Raw genomic sequence first — 21,552 nt, forward strand, 5'->3', positions numbered from 1 at the left:
CATATTGGCATATTCAAGGGAGACAACACTACAAATCATATGGTACTTTGTACTTAATGCTACCAAAGGTCTGTACAGGCCAGTTTCAGTAGGTCCTGTAACAATAAAATGCATTATGGAACCCAACTAATATGTACCTAGTACTGCATGAACAAAAAAAACCCAATAATCTTTTATTATGCTTTTTGTAATTCCCTAGTTTCTATAGCTTTATCATGTTTCAGTCAAATGACAGTTTTTAAAAAGCTTTATTTAAATAGAACCTTTTCATTTCTTTTTAATGACAAGTACATTTCAAAGCAACCTGTATTTTTTTTTGTTTCTAAAGGCTTGGCTGCAGATGAAAGAACACAAACATCACAAATTTTGAAGAGGCTTAAAAAAGTCATGCTGAAAGATTTTAATATTCACTCAAACAGAAGAAAGCTTTGGAATTAACAATAACAAATTAATTGATTAAACTATTGTAACATATTAATACACACTGTCTCCTTTATGTCAAAATACTTTCTAAACAAACTTCAAATGCAACAGTAGTTTTCTTTTGGATGAAATTTAGTTTAGCTTCCACTGGTTTAAAGATACAGCAAACTGATATTTTATTTTTTTTCTCTAAATGACTTTTCTTCAGAAAAATATAACTTACTGCTGTGCAATCATCTGCTCGTTAATTTTCTGTCCATTCAAATATTGGAGTTGCAGGGTGGTATGTAGAGTGCGGAGGACCAGAATCATTGCTCCACAACTGCTTTTCTCTTTGCTGGATCGCTTATGCTGATTCAAGCCCACTGAAACTTTACAGAGCTTGGCCAACTGGTCACTACCGCTTAGGAAATCCTGGTTATAGTCAGATAATGGCATAGCTCAGGCTTAAAAACAAGCTATATGTGGATCACACAGCTCAAGTGGTACTCAAAATTTGCACCTTTCACTGTGTCACCAGATAGCTCTCAGGCTCCAAAAACATTTAACCTACAAATCACGGTTCAAATCATCTTTCAGCTGTAAGAAATGTTACTTTGGCATCTCATCCTATGCTTGATATACCTTTTTTATTTTATGCTTACATATAAATATATGATTCCACACATATTTAAAATGTTTGAATGAAAGTTTCTGTATTAGCCCATTTTTAATGTTTTATCATACAAGAACTTATTCAAAAAATATTCACAGTTATAAAACATGAATGAATAACCTGGCAAATATCCTATTTCAACAGTAATAGAGGCCTTAATAAGTCTGACTCATTTTTTGGATATCTGAGAGTTTACTGAACCTCTCTCCCACTCCTCTGTTCCTTAGTTTTGACATCATTTTCTGTTCATTCCTCTAGGGGAAGAAGGCCAGAGGCATGAGATGAGACAACACCTGCATTCCCATGGTGTAATCTCATGCCCACCCCCACTTCTTTAAACCTCTTCGTGGACTGAGCTGGTATGTGTTGGTTGTGATAGGCCTGCCCATAGCCATACTGAGTGTTTAAGTACTGTGATCCATGACGTTTTTGAGACGTCACTTTACTTGTAAACCTGTCCTGCATGTCATTCCAGAACCATGTCATAATACATTTAACTGTTATCTCTGTTTCAGTGAACAAGGGCAAAAAATAAATCACACTAATTTCATTGACTATAGATTGATACCCACATCACCCACCACCTGGGTTATGCATAGCAGTTCAGGCAGAGAAACAAGAAAGATCCTCACCAAAAGAATTAAAGGGAAACTTTAGGAGGGACAGATTGTTAAATCCCACTATGGAATTAAGCTATCTAACTTGGATTAACACCCCTACGTTTTGGAAAAGTGCCTTGGGATCTTTAGAGACTAAGTAGTCAAAGCATCAGATTAACATCTCACCTGAAGGATGAGGGTGAGGGAGGAGGGACACCTACTGGTCCATCAATTTTACATGAAGAAGCAACCTGGTTTTCCTTGGTTCCCCCATCCTAGTACTGGCCAGAGGAGATCAGGCTACAAGATAGTAATCCTGCTGCCACCTAAATTCAGTTTAATAATTGTGATTATATATGGAACAATTAAGGATAATAACATCAGTGGAGGAAATACATTTCTCTCTAGGCAAAGAAAGTAGAGATGTGCTTTATCAATGTTAATGGTTTTGTCACAAACCTATTAGGAGCAATGAGTTTAATTTCTATGCAGGTTCAGAGGCATACAGCACCACATAGAATAGAAAAGTTTGCTTGGTATTCAGTAGACACAAAACCTGTTAGCACCTGATTATGGGGGACAAATAAGGTGCAAATTACTTCTAAAGGGGTTGCTTCTTTGTGTGATTGCCTGTCTATGCTCTTGGTAATGTCTGCAGAAGCTTTCTGGAGTGACCTTTTTAACACACCAGTTTGATATTTAAAAAACAGCACTATCAAATATGCTCAATGGGTTTGTAAAATAGAACTTCTCACACATATATGTTTCAACTGGCCTAGTAAATAACAGCACTATGTAAATATACGTGTTTTGTGAAATGGATGGACAGGTGAAATGAAAGTCCATTGTCAATGCTTTAATATAACAGAAAAGAAATTTCTGAATCAGCTTGTTACGCACACATAGCTTTGGTTTTCATATTTCTCAATGTAAATAACTGGATTAATAGCTACATGAAGGATTTAGACAAGCCAACAGTTTCTTTCCAACTTCTAATGCTAGTGTTGTCTGTAACTCCTGTTTGTCTTGCATATCCCTCTATAGTAGTTTACAGAACTGGACAATCCATTCTTATCTTCTACAGTGCGAACAGTATAGCAGGAAACAAGTGGTATAGTCAAATGGGGAGGTTTTTACTTGTTCATTCGCATCATTTAAACAGCCACAGGAATGCAGTGATGTTGGAGTTTCAGTCCTAGTCTAAGTTAGTGAAAGAGTTAAACATTTACTGCAGAAACATATTTTCAGGGATATCATTTTGAAAGAACATGGGTTTAAGAAAAGGTGCAATGTAAAAAAGGCAAGATAAACAAGGAAAGAAATGCAAATGCAGAGCTTTGACACAGCATAAAATTCACAATGTCCTCTTTATTGTTATTTGTCTTAGAACATCACCCCTCTTAGTGTGGATTGGCTGTTCATGAATAGCAGCATTATAGGTTAAAGATTTTTATCTTTATTACACATATATTTCATATTTCAGTGTTCATTTATATAACTTAATGTAGCCCTCCATTTTCAGTTAGTCTTTCAAAAAACACCCTTTCTGTGTTTGCAGGCATAGTGGAATATCAGAGTTAAAGAACTTTGTCAAAGAGATTTGGTGTCATCAACAAGTTTTTAGTAGAAACTGTTGAAATAAACAATTCAGTAGCCATTACTGTCGATTTTTGCTTCTGTGCAACATCTAAAAACATTGCACTATTTCTAAACATTAAAAACCTAACCCCATAGCATCCTGATACGTGATGAAAAAGACAAGGCAACCTGTCATACCACTCAAACACATTGGTCATTTTTACAACTTACGGTATCATTATGAACTACCACTGCCCCATTTTTAACATTGAAACCTCCGGTGTTAGTGGCCTCTACTCAAACCCTGATAAAGTGTTTAGAACAAATGCGTTATAACTGAAACTTTAAAAGGAAATGAAAAATCTAGTTTAATGGGAACATCTAGTGCAAAACAAAAATCAAACAAACTGTAGAAATCTACAGTATTTATTTATTACATCATTGTATGATAATTATATGCTCGGAGATATGTACATAATGCCAAGCTGCCATCTCAGAAATTTTTGCCTTTCTCTAGTATAAAAACTCTTGCACTTGTACCAATGAATTCTAATACATTATGCCCATTGTAGTGTACATACAAAAGCAGCCAGGCACACTTTAGAATCGAAACAATCAGGGAAAATTGAATCTCCTACTGCTGTCTCAAGATATCAATATTTTGCACTCATAAAGTTATTTTCAGGTCCTACATGCTTGATTATTAAATATATATATATATCGCTACATCTAACTAATGAGCAGGTGTATGTTAATGAATATAACCATGATTCAGATGAAAACAGTGAAAGCTAATTCAGATAATGCATTGTACAGTCTGAGTCCCAATCAATATTCATTGACTGTGACTCAGATATACACCAAATATGATCTTGTCACATATCAGATCGCTGGCACAGAAGTTGCTCTCTGGGATGAAATGTGCTATACCAAAAGATACTGAACATGCTGTGTTTTTCATGTTCGTCAATTTCTTATTATAATGAAGAAGAATATAATATTTAATATGGAGTTGGAACAAGTCTCAGTTCTAATTTCACGGCTGTCAATCTCATTCATAAACAACATGGACAACTGAAAGAAAAGTGTTAGTCTGAAATGTCTAAATCCTGTCTTCAACATTTTATTGCAGGATGGCTCTGTAACAATAGAACATACCAGGTGAACTGGGAAATTACTTTCCTAGTTTGAGAGAATGCAAGAAGGGATTGGCATGCTGAGCAAATATCTTCCCGTGTCAATTCTGGTACACCTGTCAATGATACATTCAGATATTCAGAGGTTTCTAACAGCATATGGAAGGAATTACAGAGTTAAATTAGTAATGGTGCCATGTCTCAATACTTGTACTTTTAATTATTCCATCCGTAAAATGTACATTAACTGACCACTTGCTGTCTGTAAAGCCAAATCTAGAGCAATATATTAACCTCTGAAGATGTGCATTTTCAAACTAGGATCAAAAATAATAAAACATAAGCCTTAAAATGTTCCTAATGCTGCCTGCATTCTAGACATGTAAAAAGATCATATGAAGTATATTTCTGAGCTTTCATCAATCATCACATTGTGCATTGTATTGTCTCTAAATTATCTACCACTATACCACGGCACCAGCATAGCACAGCGACTAAGCTTACAGACTCATAACTGACAGGTTGTGGGCTCAAGTCTGAGTGCAGATATTGCTGTTGTACCCCTGAGCAAGGGACTATACTGCAGTTGCTCCAGTTCATCCAGCTGTGCAAATGGGTCCAGTGTTGATGGGAATAACCTGAAATGGTCCGGAGTCCCATGCTCTCTAGCCCTCTGAATTTCATAGAAACCAGGATTGTCTCTCGGGCAATAAGCTTCTGGTATGGTGTTTACCTCTTTTTACCCCCCAAGTATTTACTAATTTAGGACAGAGGACAAAAGATTCACTTTAAGAATGTGGAACATTGGCACCTACCAATTTATAAGAATTGCACTACATGTATGTATCAGTTACACAAAAGTGCACCCCTCCACTTAAAAATAATATGTAGTTTCCTTGAAAATTACAACTTTGCACTGTAAATTCTACCCACCAATTTGCCAAAACTAAACGAAGCAGTATAACCACTTATTAGCAAGACTAGTATTGTTTAAACACTCTGACAATCACCCCAATAATTTAGCCTTCCAAATTACACAGTATTTGAAGTTTTTCGCTGACAGGGTGATCTAATATGCTCAAAATGATTTTATGATAGTCAATTCACTACCCTGAAGCCAATGCACCCTCAGACAGCACGGCACCGACACACAAATAGCTATTACGTGCACCAGCACCTTAAATGCTAACTTTGAATGTCAGCCAGGCATAGAGAACAAAGCTCATTGCCAATGCATTCCTTCTGCAATCTGGCAGGCTGTGAAACAGGTGAGCAGGCCCATCTATGTAAATACTGCTGTAATCCAAAAATTCTTTCTAAGAAGCTATTTAAAATCACATGCAAACAACACACTATAAGTAAATCATGACACTATAAACCTGGAAAAATGATGAGATTTGTCCATAACTGTTTTATATTCTTTATTCTATGCCACATTTAGCTAATACACACTGTACTGTATGTACTATTTCCTTTATCTTTTTCTGACAGTTGTCAGCCCATTTTGGAATTCCCAGTTCACTGTTTTGTCCCATTCCCGTATCTTGCACTTGAACAAAGAATAGGAATATCAGAGTGTAACCAGATACTGGTAAAAAAATACCTTCACCTGCTGACGGTAATGGATTAGTGCCACTGTGTACTTAATGTAAGTGTTATTGTATATGCAGTGGTGCAGGCAGTCCATTTATCCCTTGTAAGAACAGAATAATTTTTTAGATGCATTTATGTATCAGATGTATTTATTTTAAACTTCACTTTATGTTCAATTTTTAACCAAATAAAAAATATAATGCACAATAAATCACAGAACGAACATTTTACACAAGTTGCAAAACCTACTGGGTGATATGTACTGTAGACCAAAAAGACAACTCATTTGTTGGGGTGTAAGTTATTTTAAAAAGCATTTGAACCTTTGACACAGGAAAAGATAGGTGCTCTATAAAATATATTAATATGAAAACATATTCATATGAACATATCAAGGTATTGAAGATCTTACTTATTATAAATTAAAGTTATCTACAATTCAGATCTCAGTTAAATAGGACTTATTACTATTCTATTAGATATTGATGAAAAATAAGGAACTAGTTTAGGTTTATTCCAAGTTGAAAAGAAAAGAAACACAATGTTTTGGCTATGGAGACTTCTTCAGGTGTCTTGATGTATAATGATGTAATCAGAAAGAAAAAAGTACTGGAGTAACATTGTGTCAGAACAATCTGTGAAAAGGAGCATTCATTGCCTTTATAAGAGAAAAGAGCTTAATAGTCTTGTCATGGTAATCCCACCTTTTTTACACTTTACTTTTGAGGAGCTTTTTGATATGAGTACATTATATGATCCTGATTACAGTAAGGTTTTATGGCTTGTAACCCTATCCATTTTTTTCTTGTCCAAGTAATCTTATAATAATAAAATCAGTTCTTAGCACTGGAGCCGGTAAGATTTACAGCTATTTACTCAGGGAAAATAATATGGTGTTACTTGATGATGCCTGTATTCTGCAACATTCCAATAAATATTCACCCTTAGCTTGGCAATTTCCTAAACTTGGACTTCTAGCAGGAATGTATTTCTAATTTTCCCTGGCAAAATATCTTGGGATTTTTGAACAGATAATGGCTCTCTTTCTTTTTCTACAGAAGCTGTACAACTGGGGGGAGGGGTGTATGGTGCCTTATAAACCTATTTAATGCTTGTGCTCATTAAAAATGTTCGTCTCTGAACAGATAATCACCTCCTCTTTGAACATATGCAAGTGTTTAATGAACAATATGTCCCCTAAGTGTAGTAATACCCCAAACATGATCCAATTTCTGCCTGTGTAGAAATGACTGTGTGTGACATACTTCCACCTCTATTTTGCTCTATGAAATAGATTTTATGGGAAAGGAATGCAACTGCAAGGGCAACACTCCAGATGATTTAGCAATCACATTTAAAATGACACTTTTTTGGAGCAAAAAAATAAAAAAGTTGTAAAGGATTTCTAACAGTAAGGTGTGGGAAACATTAATATTACAAAAAAATGCCTTTACACAGAAGTATAAGTGAAAATGTGCAAGTATTTATATCCTACCGCTTGAGCTGCAGTACATCCCATCTGCAGTTTTTGAAAACTTTATCAACTGCAAAGTGAACTTCAAAGGTGTGCGACCATACCTAAAAACTTTTAAGAGTCAACTAAAAGAACATTTCCTCTATTAGGAATCAAAGTGCTTTAAACATGGCTAAAGATCAAAAAGGAGGAATTTACATGAACTCGTTCTACTGAGCAGCAGGATCTGTACCTTACCATTTTTCAATGAGTTCAAGTCAGAGATCCCATCACAGCAAAACATTTTGTGACTACAGAACTATTAGTTTTCATCTGTCACAAAAAGAACACCCATCCTATCAGACCAACTTACCTCACGTGCGGCCAGCTTGTCACTCAGATCCCAAGCTGTCTCAAGGTCCCCTTCAGCAATGGCTTTGTCAATGTTCTTTTCTAGCCCTGTCTGAAAAAGCGATTAAAAAAAATAAATCAAAGAACCACCGAGTAAAAAAAATTCCCTGAGGCAATATTTTTAATATGATTGCTTTCACTACAAATATGTAGATTTTTTTTTTCTTTCAAAAGAAAACCTTTGATTAGATATTAGGCACGAAATATAGAAATGCTACAGGAGATTAATCAACGTGAATGTGCCACTTTAATTACATATTTCCATTACAAGCTAAAAAGTAGCACAAGCAGAAATATCCCTGTTTCAAGATGTCAGGCCTACTCCGAGTTACAAAGTTTGCTATGTAACTATGCAGAAAATTTAACATCAAACACTACAAATCTAATATGTCTAATTTTTATAGTAGATTTTATCAGGGGAGAAAATGGCAGGGATTAATTGTGAAATGCATTGACTGAAACACTTAAGTTTTCTTTTACTTAAGCCTACATATGCATTATCAATATTTTAAACTTAACCACTCCTGAAAGACGATGACAGAAAATATCCCCTTTTAAATCTACAACAAATTACTTCACTTTAATTATTCCTGACAGTCCTCAGGTAACAAAATATTAAAACGGCCTATTTTGAAAGAAGACCACAGTAAAAAAAAATTAGCTTAAGGTACATAATTGACGGACATAACTACACTTCATTAAATTATATCTGTAACAGAAATCTCTTTCAAAACAGGTCTGTGCTTTGGAAGATAATTTACAGCAACAATTGGTACATCACTGATATCTTCCATGCAGCGATTAAAACCTTGAAAGTTAAGTCTTTTAAATACACCAGAAAATGCATAGTTACCTTTTAATCTAAAAAGTGAGAGAATAAATGTGTATTTTTTACAAATTATATGTAATGGGATCAACTCATTCCCGGACCTATTTACTTTTAAGAATGTTAAATATACTGAAAAAGCCCCTGCACTTGAAACTTGAAAAATTATAAACTGGAAAAAACATAAAAAGTGACAAAGAAATTACTGGGTTCCTCTTTAGTTCATAGAAGAAAAGCAAACACAAAAAGTGATTTCATCCTCTAAGGCAATTTAAAAAAAAAACCTGTATATGGCAACTAGAATTGTGTTTTTAACAATTCACATGAAGGTCAACACATCCAAGGTTTCTGTGTTTTGTATGTTTTTCATAAATATAATGTTTACACATTATAAACATACATCCAATATGATAAAGCTGACAATTGTGAATATTAAGTTTACTATTTTTCTATTTACTTTTATGAAAAAAAAGGACAGAGAGAAAAACATCAAAACAAAAACCAAATAATCAATTAAAAAAACAAAAATTGAATTTATAGCTACAGTGATGAAGATTAGTGATATCAAAATGAACATGTGTAAAATATTGTAAGTTGTGTAAGTATCTTACCAATCTTTTGAATTCTCTTAGATTCATTTTAAGACATTTTAAAATGTGTATTCAGTAAAATATTTTAAAATAAGTCAGTTACTGACAATCATACAGTACATACTGTAAAGCCATATATTGCAATATTTTTAACTAAATGATGTATCTTAAAATTAACAGGAGTGCAAAGAATCTTTCCTTAAACTCAGTGTTTTAAAATGAAGAAAATATTTTTTTAAGAGCTCAGAAAATAATCAGGTTATTTTGGGATATCATAGAAAAAGTGGGTGATAATTTAAGATATCATACATTTTCGGAGATGGTGATACTGTAGCTCAAAGGAAGGCATTTCAATAATCTTAAAATGATGTAAAGTAGAAGAAATATTTTGAAAAACATTTAAAGATAACTTAAATCAGCAAAGTGAATTCAGCTAACTGAAAATCTGTAAATTATTTACTTATTAATATAAAATACATGTATATAAGTATTTCAAATTATATCAGGATATATCAAATGATTTTCAGATAACCAACTGATTCTAACAACCTATTAAATATTTCAAAATATCTGCTATTTCATTGAGGATATCTCTAAATGCTTATATGCTTTACTATAAACCTACTGGTGCTGTTAGCTTTGTTGTTTTGGTAGATCTGCATATTTCTATGTAAGGTACATTGCAGTATAAACAAATTATGTTGTTTTACATTCAACATACCAGTACATAGTGGAAAGCATTAAAAATCCAAAGGTTTTGGAATCAGTTGGAATCTGTTGGATTTTAAATGCCACACAGCATAGAGTCTCAACCTCCAAAATGTCTTATATTCATTTTACACTACAAGACAAATCAAAACTTCTGAAACAGCAGGCAAAAATGCTTAATTTCATGCTATTTTTACAACAAATTAACTTGAAAATTACATTTTAAGGCAGTTTTTTAAACTACTACTATGTTTCTAATCAAATTATATTTAATTTTGTCCATTTTGAAGCAAATTAAAAGTTTGCTATCATTGTTTCTAAAATGAACATTTAAACATTAAAAGAAACTCATACACACAATTTACAGTTATCATAAGTCGTTTTTAATAAGTTATATGCCTGCTGCTAATGCATATATGGCTTAAAGTAAGAAATAACTCTTTTCTATTTACAAACCTTGCATTCCACAAAGTTGGCTTAATTAGAAGAGTATTTTAATTAGATTAATTAATTTTAAGTTAAAATTGTAATGCTCCGACTGCTTTTGTTGTAGCTGGTAAATTGGGGCACTAGTGGTCTGCAAGTAAAGCTGTAATTAATGGACCATAAATCAAGATTTTCTTAGAGGGTCTTCTGTCTGTCTATATCAAATGTCAGCATTAAAAGGACATTTTTTTCTGGAGGCTGGTTCCCAAGTTCCAATTGTTCATGAGGTCCAAATATAGAAAAACTCAGGACTGTCTTCAAATGATGAACCTCAAAGGCTTAAGCTCAGCCAACTCCATCTGAAAGTATAGCAAAACACCACCTCCATAATACACTAATGCATATTCTCTTATGGTGGCATATTCTATTTTGGCTAGCTGTTTCTGGCAATTAAATAATGACAGACCTAGGTAAGTCACTGGTAAATTAAACCTAATAAATGTCATCATCTCAAAAGGCTCAACAGTTCCAAGTGCTTCCTTGAAATATTCATACAGTAGATCAGTGGAAGACAGCACTCGGTTATTCATGAGGATGTAGCAATGGAGTAAGATGGTTATCAGAAGTATACACCCCCCGTTGGACTTTTTCACATTACAAAATGGAATCATATTGTATTTAATTGGGATGTTTACACAGTGAATTGTTGTCGTATGCACAATTTCTCCCTTCTAACTGTAATTCTTTTAGTTGTCATAGACCCCTTGGTAGCCATTCTCAGACTCAGTTTTTGAGGATGCCCTCAAACACAGTTGTGCCATAATTCCTCTATTTCTTTATAATATATTTTAAATTTTCTTATAACTTTTCTCCGATTGGTGCTTTTCAACAACCTTATGCCAGATTTGCTCTGAATGTTCCTCTGTCTTCTTGTTGTGGTTTTTGTTGGGAGCTGTACTAAACAACTGTGGGACCTCCCAGAGATAAGTGTATTTAACCTGAACACATGTGAAACACCTTAATTGCACACAGGTGGACTCCATTCATCTAATTATGTTTGCACCAGGTGTGTCATAGCTAAGGAGGTGAATAATTATGCAATCAGTTATTTTTTTCCTAATTAATTTAGGATCTGTAGAATTTTGTTTTTACTTTATAGCAAAATTATAGTGTTTTGTGTTGATCAATGGCAAAAAATCCCAATTAAATAGATAATGATGACACACTGTAACACAAGAAAATATGTTACCTCAAACGAGGTAAATACTTTCGAGTGTTAAACAAATATAGAAAAACTGAGAGGAACGTCTAAAGACTATATCTGGAGGGTTTATGATAGTTGCTTTTTATGCCTATCACTCCTGTGTTATTTATTTTTGCAGAATCTTGAAGTAATAAATTCCACAGTGTTTTCCCATATGCTGTACAACAAGTACTTCCAACTCGTTCTGCTAGCTTGGACATGCTGTTCTTTAAGTTTTATAAAGAGTTTGTGAAATTTATAATAGGCCCTCAAGCTCTCCCATTTTCAAAGCTGGTGACAAGAAGCAGAGTAAACCAATTAACACTGTCAATCTCCTGCAAAGACATGTGAGTTTCATTCAACTATTTTAGCTTAGGCCCTCAGCTACAACCATTGGGTGTGCATTTCTCAGGAATGAAAAAAAAGATCCTGGCACAACCTGAAATGGTTGCAATGCCTGAAAACAAAACTACGATAATTTATGAAATGTTATTAACAACTAACAATGTAGTTGTGACAACATAACCATGCAGTATAGATCAGAGTCCAATATTAACTCAATTTGCTATAGTATATACAGTATAACATAAAAGAAATTATGTTCCAAATCCAAATAATTGTTTTAAAAAGGCAGTCAATTGTAATTAAAACATAGTATTCTGAGATATCTTAATATCTGATCCAATTATACCTGTAGCTAGGTACTTTGTGGAATGTGAAGTGTGCATACTTTTTCACTCGTTGTTTCATTAAACACCTCAAACCGTGAAAAACTTTTATTTGACTTGACATTTTTTGAATATCGAACACATTTATTTAATACATGTATTGCTTTGTTTTGTAGACTGTACACTGTACACTTTCACTGTACACTGTAGAAGAAGACACTGCATTGAACATTTAAAGTACTACTATATTTATCCTTTTTATTACTACACGTTTGTAATGAGGAGATTGCACTGACAAAACCTGGACACACAGAACTTGGCACTTTAGTCTAAAGTTCTATTTAGACAGATGAATTATTCTTGTAGTGTCTTCAATAGCTTCATAACTAAATATTTGCTGAAAGTTCACATGAAACAGCATTCTACCTTATTTTCAAACTATTCATTAACTTTGTATAACTTATTTGCAAGGTCTGTTGTAGTTTCTGCTTCCATAATTATTAAAAGCTGTAACTTACTATTGTAATAAGAATACTTCCTAAATGTGCTTCAGAAAAGCTATATGAGTTTTACAATGCACATCAAAGAGACACTAGCTTTAATGGACTGTGGCTCTAATGAGTTCTGTGTACAACAGCTGCTACATAACATATTAAGGGGGAACCAAAGAAATGGATTAAAAAGCCATGTAAATACAAAGAATACAATGAAAAATACAATGGGACAATTGTAAATGTATTTCAAGAAATATTTGTAACTTTTCTGAGCAGCATTTTGTCATCTACCCTACTTTACAATCACCTTCAAGACCTAGTAAAGATATTTGTCAAGTCTATTTTAAGATATTTGTCAAGTCTATAAACATTTTTCAAGAGTAAGAATACCAATCCAAGCAGACAAAAATAATCAGACATAACAGCTGCTTTAATAAGATATGTTGCACGACATAAGCAACAGGAATTTTTTTTTTAATGAATTATAGCTTTAATGTAATCACCCTTAATGAGACCACCAGTCCCCATATGGCACTGTGGTTTCTTCTTTTAAAACAATCTCGAGTCTGACGCGGTAGTTGAAACTATCAAACACTTCCCCCTGATGAAATGCCTTGAACAGATGTACGCAGGAAGTGAAATCCACATTTTATTTAAATTATACTGAAAAGAACCCACAGAATTATCACTCCCGTGTCTGCTTGAAGGTTTTCTTAAGCAGATAATCTGAGTGTTAAATATAACAGCACACATAACATAATACAAAATCCCAGAAAGCCTTTTCAAACTGAATTGCTTTATCAGTTGCTAAATTTGATGTTTAAGCAAAGGTGGGGGATGCGGCTCATCTGTCCTTTATGGACATTTAAATACAAATATTACACAAGTACTTAAGAGGGGGGAAGGTTGTAAAACTACATTCTATTTTACATACAGCACAATGGTATTTAAAACAAAATCTTCATAGAGAAAATAAGACAGCAAAGGAATCATTACCTTGGGAAGAGGTCTGCTGGAGGCAGGAGGCTGAAACCTATCATTTATGCCAAAGTACTGCTTAAGCTCATTCCAGTGTGCTTCACGCTCAGCTTGAAGCATGCTGAAAAATGACAACATTTTCAACAATTTCTCACAAACTGTTTTATGTAAGATCATTACACAGACTGTTCAACACAAGGGTTTTCAACATGAATACATTTTTTGACACCACTACTCTTATACCAGGTAAGATGAGCTGTCTGGTAACATGCATAAGCTGCTATTTTTTTAAAAGATTGGTTTCTTTTATTTGCCCTTTTATTCATCAAATTGAGCAATTCATAAAAAAAATAAAACATAAGTAATCACAGGTACTTAATGAATATGAAATTCAGAAATAAAAAAACACTGGTACCAGATGAGCCTAGATTTAATCATAAAAAGGTTCATAACAAAAGGTTAGACTGCATGCTAAATTCTAAGCTTGTCACAATCTGAAAAATACACTTTGATGCATTATACAAAATAATTTTGAAAACATCTGGAATGATGGAATAATTACTCTGCTTGATTTCCGGGAATCTGATTCCTCAGTGAATTACTCTGTATAAACTGCTTTGTGATTTCTGGAGTTCATTCATATCCAGGTTGTATCATTGCTGACCAGAGCTGGACTGCCACAATCCATGCCATGTTCAGCTGCAGGGAAATCTGAAAGGACTCTGGGCTTGCCCAGAAAGTCGTAACACAAGGTGCTCGTATCAAAGGAGGGAGGGGAATTTGTGGTAACACTGTCTTTCTTCCAAAAAAGCTGCAGATATGACTTCTGATTTGGTATTCTTGTGAAAAAATGTGAGTTATGCCTAGGGTTTTCTTAGAGTGAAGTGATGATTACACACCAGTGTAAAAAGGTAAAAAACAACAGGTAAGCCTACAAATTGAAAAAAAAATTCTAAAATATACTTCTTCAGAAAAAAGCCTTGTAACATCAAGCTCATCTGGTAAAATGTATGTCTAATCAAATGTTTTAGTTTTTGAGAAATAGAACATTTCACAGAGAGGTTTTAATATTCACAGCAGAATAAAGTGTTCTGCATCCAGCCAGAAAAGACATTAACAACATCATTTTCATTTAAATACCTTACTGAGTAAAATGGTTCCAAATAACTAAAGTAGGTTTTCAAATTATGTCAAATTTCAAAATTATTTTGGAAAAACTAAATTACCTCTGTGAAACATGAAAGTTTATTTGCAGTACTATCAGAAAATTCTTGATTTTTAAAAAATATGTTAAAAGGCCTTCTCTCTCATTTTTTAATTTAACCTATCAGTAAAATGGATCTGTCACATAGTATGAAAATCCTGAAATTGCTAAGGAATTAATTTTTAAATTTGTACATGGATAGCACATTCATAACTCAATTATAGCACAGAACTAAACATGTCCAAATAAATTCTATGCAAAGCAGACTGATGTCAAAATATTTTCTGTCAGACTGAGAACTGCACAGTTGGGTATAAAGCACTCCCATATAATTTGCTAAACTGGCAACAAGCTCCTAATTTTACAAATATCATTTACAAAAAAAATAAAATGAGTACTTTATCATGCGTCATGATCACATTACTATTATTTTGTTTGTATTTTAAAATATATAACTTATTCCACAATTCAGTCAAATATCTAAATATTAACTCTACTCAGTAGCTATATACAAAATAAAAAAATGCATTCATAAATTAAAACATGGCAACAAATCATTACATGACAGAAGCCATGGCAGCCCAGTTCACATGATGTTTAACAGAACTGTTATATCAGATCTTTCAATCTGTATAACTAACATGCGTTCTTTACGCAATATCCCTTTAACTGCAGTACATACACTATTCATTAAAGAGAAGTGATAGTGTCTGCCACTTATTTAATAATTGGTGGACTGTGTAAATGTATAAGCACTGCTTCCAGACTAACCATAAACCATGCAGTTGCATCAATACTTCAGATTTTAAAAATACACTGTATTAAATTGATTTATTGATGCCTCACCAATCTTTCATTTAAATATCATATAAAAACGGAGGTCTAATCTTCATTACAATGCATACTGCATTTTTTGATAAGCCATATGCAGGTGAGCAAAGGCTTTCATTTATGAAAGGCTCTTTTGTCACTGCTTCTGCTTCTATCAATATTTTCCATGAGAACTATCCCCATGAAAGATGTTAACTGAGAAGACACTTTACTGTACTATATCAGTTAACATAGTAGATAACAATATACAGTATGCAGCAACATCAACAACAGAATATCAAGTAGAATACATCTAACTGGATAAGTAAAAAGCAAGAAAATGATCCACTTCTTTCACAACAAAAACTTGAAATTCAACAACTATAATGAAATTCCCTGTAAATATGACCTTTTCCTGTAATTAAACTGTTTTACTGTTATTTCATAACTGTTTGACTACTTGCCATTTTAAGCACAAGATCACAGGGGCAAAAAATGCAGCGATGCAAATAAATAGTTTATGTCAGGAGGAATAACCCCTGTTTTACAAATATCAGCGCTTGGTTTGCTGGTAATGTGCTGGGTTTCTCCCTTTGTGTGAATCTAACATTCTTACACTCATACACCCCTTGAAACTTAGTTACACTTCAGAGAAACACAAATGATCTAACAGGACATCGTAACACCTTATTACTGCTTTTATGACCTTTAAAGGTGCTATATAAAATAAAGTTTATTATTATACTCTCCCATTATAGGACAAAAACTAAACATAAAACCACAACATATTTTGGTACTGTACCTCTCCTTCTCTGGCTCCATTGAGACTGTTTTCTCATCTGATTGGAAACATAAAATGCACATGAGGAAAAACTCATTTAGATTCTGAATCTACTTCTGTGGGTTTAAGATAACACAGTGTAGTAATAAATCTTACTTTAAACACTTGTAAAAAAACGTTGTTTCTTACATGTTTATCAACCAGTTTGAATGGTTAGACACAAAAAGTTCTTTCTTATTTAAAAATACCTACACCTCCATTTAAGACCTACCATTTCTACATAAAACATTGCTTTTACCTTTTTTGTGGCGTTTTCTTTTTCGGTGCCTGCCCTTCGATTGTGGCTTTTGCTTCATTTCCAAATGTTTATGCTTAAGTTCTTTAAACTTCTGCACAGATCAAACACACAATAGAATTAAAAAAAAACAACAGAAAAATACATACAAAAAGCACAAAGTTACATTTGATCAAGATATTATATATGAAAACAATGATTAATTCAACTCCATATAAATGCTCTTCATGGCTAAGAGAAAAGGGTTTCTCCATGTTCTGCATTTCTAGGTATTTCAAGGTCCTTAATTACAGTTTTGGCCTTATAAAACCAAAATATATTGAGATCATACCAATCTATTTAAAAATAACTCGAATTAAATTCGAATTCTAAAAAATTAAAACACAAAAAAAATGATTGATTATATAATTTCTGCTATAAATTTTACACTTTGGTGTAAGAGGAAGTTTGCTTGCTTAAAAAAAATGAAAACAGTCAATAAGTTTTAAATACATCAATTGCAGATGGTTCAAACTGTAACACTTTCATTTCTCACACTCAACATTTCTCCAAATACAAAGATTTGCTTTGAGAAAAATAAAATCATGTTCAGAGAGAACATTTTAAGTTTCTGAAAAGCACCTGCAACAGTTACCAAAAGCCTTAATGCATACATGTCATTTACCATCCTTCTACTTGCTTGGTAAGTATTAAACTGTTATTAAACTATTCTGAATATTATTTTAAACATTAGACAATCTAATTAACAAATTAGTGTTGATAATTCAGCTCAGATTCAGAACACCCTCCTGATTAAAGTTACTGCATTATACTCCTTTGTCACGACTTTGTCCAGATGTCATAGCATACACATATTAACTCACACCATGTAGGTTTTGGAAGCATTTATGACATAAAAATGTTAACAAATACTTATTTGTATATATTCTTCTGAAAATAGGCTATAAAGATTATGAAGTGTTGTTATATTTAAATATAGCCTTAAGGGACGTGTTATGCAAAATCGTTATCAAATATGATTTAGGAATAGGATAAGTTTTTTTTTAAACTTTTAAAAAGCTTTCTTTAGTGTTTAAAGCAACAGTTTTTGTTTTCGTTAATTTAACGATTTTATAGTCTACACCACTTGCACTGCCGAGACACTCTTCTAGGACTTTATTTGTCAATTTATTTGGGTAGTTCCTTATACCATTCACAATAACATCAACACATATCTTTATACCGCATTTAAAGAGAGTATCGAATCTCCGTTTGGATTATCACACATTTACATTTCATTGTATTATTTTTCTTTGTAATCAATAATCAAACCTACTTTCCACATCTCAAGTGATACTCCAGGTAAGCAATCGTCCGTCGATACATCTTTCGACTCGCTCTCAGAGTTTGACTGTGTATTTTTATTATCATCGAGCCCGGTGTCAGTTGCTTCAGAATCAAAGGCAGATTTAGTGTTCGGAGATACAGTTCTTATTGTAGTTGTTTCTAAAGCATCTTCCGTAACGTCTGCACCCTGCTCATCAGAATTGTTTTCTTCATCACTTTCGTCGTATCCCCTTGGAAGAAGTCCACTGTACATCTTGGAATCTCAAGTGACACCTTTCTTATTCCTGATTTTAATGAGAAAACACCGTTTTTACTCTCAACAAATCTCGTTTCAGGCCGTGCTGGGGAGCACGTAACCGCAGAAAACACTATATTATAAGAGCAGAATGTAACAGCGATTTATTAATTGTAAGGACTCCAATTTTTAGCAACATCAACAAAGTGAAAATGAAAATATCATAAGCATGTTTAAAATATCTAACTGTCTCATGGACTTGTGCGTTGTTGCGAAGTAAATGCTCTTTTCTAACAAAGAAAAAAAACACTAAATGCTAAAGTAAAAAACGTTTTTTTGTGTATATATACAGCATATAATTTCCATTTTAACACCAAACAGTTCATGAAAAAGTCATGCTCCCACAACATATTACCATGTTTATCTTCCGTGATGGGCAGGCAGCGTGCCTCAATGCAACAACAATTATTCTGATTGGTGGCTTCGTCTCGTTTGCAGCCAATGAGATACTTAAGTCTTGACTTGTTTCCTAAGTAACCGCTAGTATGTATGGGGTTCTTAATTTAGGCATCTTTAGAACTTCGTGTTAAATTTTGAACTTACGAAGATGATACAATAAACAAATAGACCTCTAGTAAAGGTTTGTAATTATAATACCTGACTGGCAAGTTATCAAACAATGTTTGTCTTCTCTGACCATATGCTCAAACGCTTATGTCTATTAAATTAGCCACCAATCTGTCTCTATATTCAGAATCCTACAATAACTTACCATTATTTGTATAGTTTTTTCTTTGTTGTACAGACTGATAACTATTTTTTTACTGTTTTACAGAAATATCCCAATAACTGTATCTGTAGAACCTTTCAAGAGTATAATATCATTATTGTAATTGATAAATATTAAAAATACAGAGAAATATACAGATAGGAGACCTATCACAACATCTTTGCAAATAAATGGAAATAAACCTCATTAAATGGCAAATAAAAACGAGGAGATTTTAAGAGAAATGCAACTTTGTCTTTTGAACTTGAATTTTTTTCCCATATGTAACCTGTACATGTACTGGGTCAATGGAATTGTTACAGAAAGTCTCTCGATTGTTAAAAAAAAGTGTAAAACAGTACCTAAGAGCAACAGACCCAGTGTAGTACTTGACGTTTGCACCAAAGATTTTTAAATGTCATCCATCTCCTACAGAAAATTTAAATGTTAATCTATTCAACTTTGATTTGCAACCTTGAAAAAAATAAATTACCCCCTGTTGTGGGTTAATTAATGCAGACAATTCTGATATTAATTTGTTGTGTCCTGTAGAATGCACTGAGCTGGTCTCTTGGTCGTTTCATATTTATTAAATGAAATTTCACTACCACAGGTTTTGCCTTTGAGCTAATATTACCAGGGTGATCATCAAAGCCTTTTCAGTTTAGAGTGAAATTAGTTCCCAGTTTTCTAAAAGTCATTGTAAAAGTTCAAAGGTGAAGTCAGGTAAAGAAATATAGGTGTGGAAAGAAGAAATAGTATCGGTTTTATTTTTTGTTAAGTTTAAATTTGTTGATATAGCTGTTATTGTTTTTAACTTGGTAACATTCAGTTGTATTTTGTTACAATGAAGAATAAGTCAAGTTTCAAAGGTTATCTTTTTACGTTTTACATTCCCTTAATAATAAATAAATAAAAACAGTCTACAAGCTTGTAAAAAAAAGGTAGTAACCACTTTTGAGCCATTGTTTGTTAAAGAAACAAGTTAAAATGAGACTCTTCTGTTTCTTAAATTATGTTGTATATGATATTGGGTTTCTTCCCTGATTTTGTATTACTGTGATACTGTAACTCACTGTCCCAGCACAAAAGGTCAGAAGAATGTCCAAAATTAAAATAATCAAATATATAATTGTAGCTGACATGTGACTATTTTATGGTAAGCAAAGAACTACTTGCAGTATGTCCAGATCAAATACATAGTAGTTTTACTTTACACATAAAACATACATACTGTATCAGTAACTTCTAATGGACTTGTTTATAGGGATAATTATTTTAGGCACAATATCGGGAATGTTGCTTACTAGACTGGAAATGTTTTTACTAGTGAGTGTCGTGCTAAAATTACCAATGTTTTGCTTAATTACGGTCAAAGCTTTATATACAGGGACCCAACTTTACTGTGTGCAAATTGCTTGACTAACTTGATTCCCAGTCAACAGACATTTTGTTCCTTGTTTACTTCAACATAAAATTTAGGGATAGGACTTGTGACACACACCATAAACATTACTCTCATCAATCTCCACAAGTGTTGTCCTTAAGTAAGCGTGTACAGTTGTGGCTAAAATACATTTTGCAACCCATAATCTATAGCAAAGTCTTCGGTGATCTAAACAGACCATTCAAAATCCAATCATTAACAATGTTTAAATGTATAGCTAGGTTTGAAATGAAAAAGTAAAAATCATACATGTATGAATTTTAATCACACGAGTAAGTGTAAATGTATGTAAAAAAATAGTCCAACATTCATTCAGAAGTCCCGTGTCCTTTGAAATTGAATAGCTATTTATTTAAAGTTCTTGGTAGTGAGAGTGAATGTCACATCAGAAATTCTGACATTTTAATCACGCTTCTTTCCAAAAGATTAACATTCAATCCAAGTGCATAAATGAATTCTCTTCACTTACACCCACTACAGTATATGTAGTCATTCCAGTTTTAATTCTTCTGTCTGCTTAAAAATTTAATTCAGTTCTGCAGCGACGAAATGGAATGGATTGAAGCTTGACTTAACAGAAGTTGAAAGTGAAGCTTATTTCTTGTTGGAATAAACCATCAAAAAGAATAACATACCCAGGTAAGAGTTAGTATGTTATTCTAGAAGGTCATAACTAGAACTTTACGAGCTGTATTTTTGCCCAAGGAATTGGAAATTGAAACAACTACAAAAAAAAGACCTACAGTAGAGAATGACTGGGCATTGCACACTATAATTTTAAGTCAAAGAGGGAGCTTTTTGTAAGATAACTCAGCATCTGGAAAGGATAGAAAAAGTTGTGGATAGTTTGATTTCAGAACTCAGCCTATTACTGTTAACCCAGTGTAGTCACACAACTGAGGTA

The 21,552-nt window shown here is 33.2% G+C and overlaps 1 protein-coding gene across 1 annotated transcript in view; it reads right to left on the minus strand.

Annotated features, from left to right (window-relative positions):
- The window catches only part of fam204a (family with sequence similarity 204 member A), a 36,143-nt gene extending 17,251 nt beyond the window's left edge, over nucleotides 1–18,892 (minus strand). The window contains exons 1-6 of the mRNA XM_088917256.1: nucleotides 18,848–18,892; nucleotides 18,187–18,481; nucleotides 16,875–16,965; nucleotides 16,598–16,634; nucleotides 13,800–13,902; nucleotides 7,811–7,900 (exon numbers count right to left, since the gene is read on the minus strand). Coding sequence (XP_088773382.1) covers nucleotides 7,811–7,900; nucleotides 13,800–13,902; nucleotides 16,598–16,634; nucleotides 16,875–16,965; nucleotides 18,187–18,450 — 585 coding nt within the window. The 5' untranslated portion in view covers nucleotides 18,451–18,481; nucleotides 18,848–18,892. The remainder of the gene's footprint in view (nucleotides 1–7,810; nucleotides 7,901–13,799; nucleotides 13,903–16,597; nucleotides 16,635–16,874; nucleotides 16,966–18,186; nucleotides 18,482–18,847) is intronic.
- Nucleotides 18,893–21,552: the final 2,660 nt, after the last annotated feature.

Source organism: Atractosteus spatula, chromosome 5, assembly GCF_055471065.1.
Source record: "Atractosteus spatula isolate fAtrSpa1 chromosome 5, fAtrSpa1.hap1, whole genome shotgun sequence".
NCBI lineage: Eukaryota > Metazoa > Chordata > Actinopteri > Semionotiformes > Lepisosteidae > Atractosteus > Atractosteus spatula.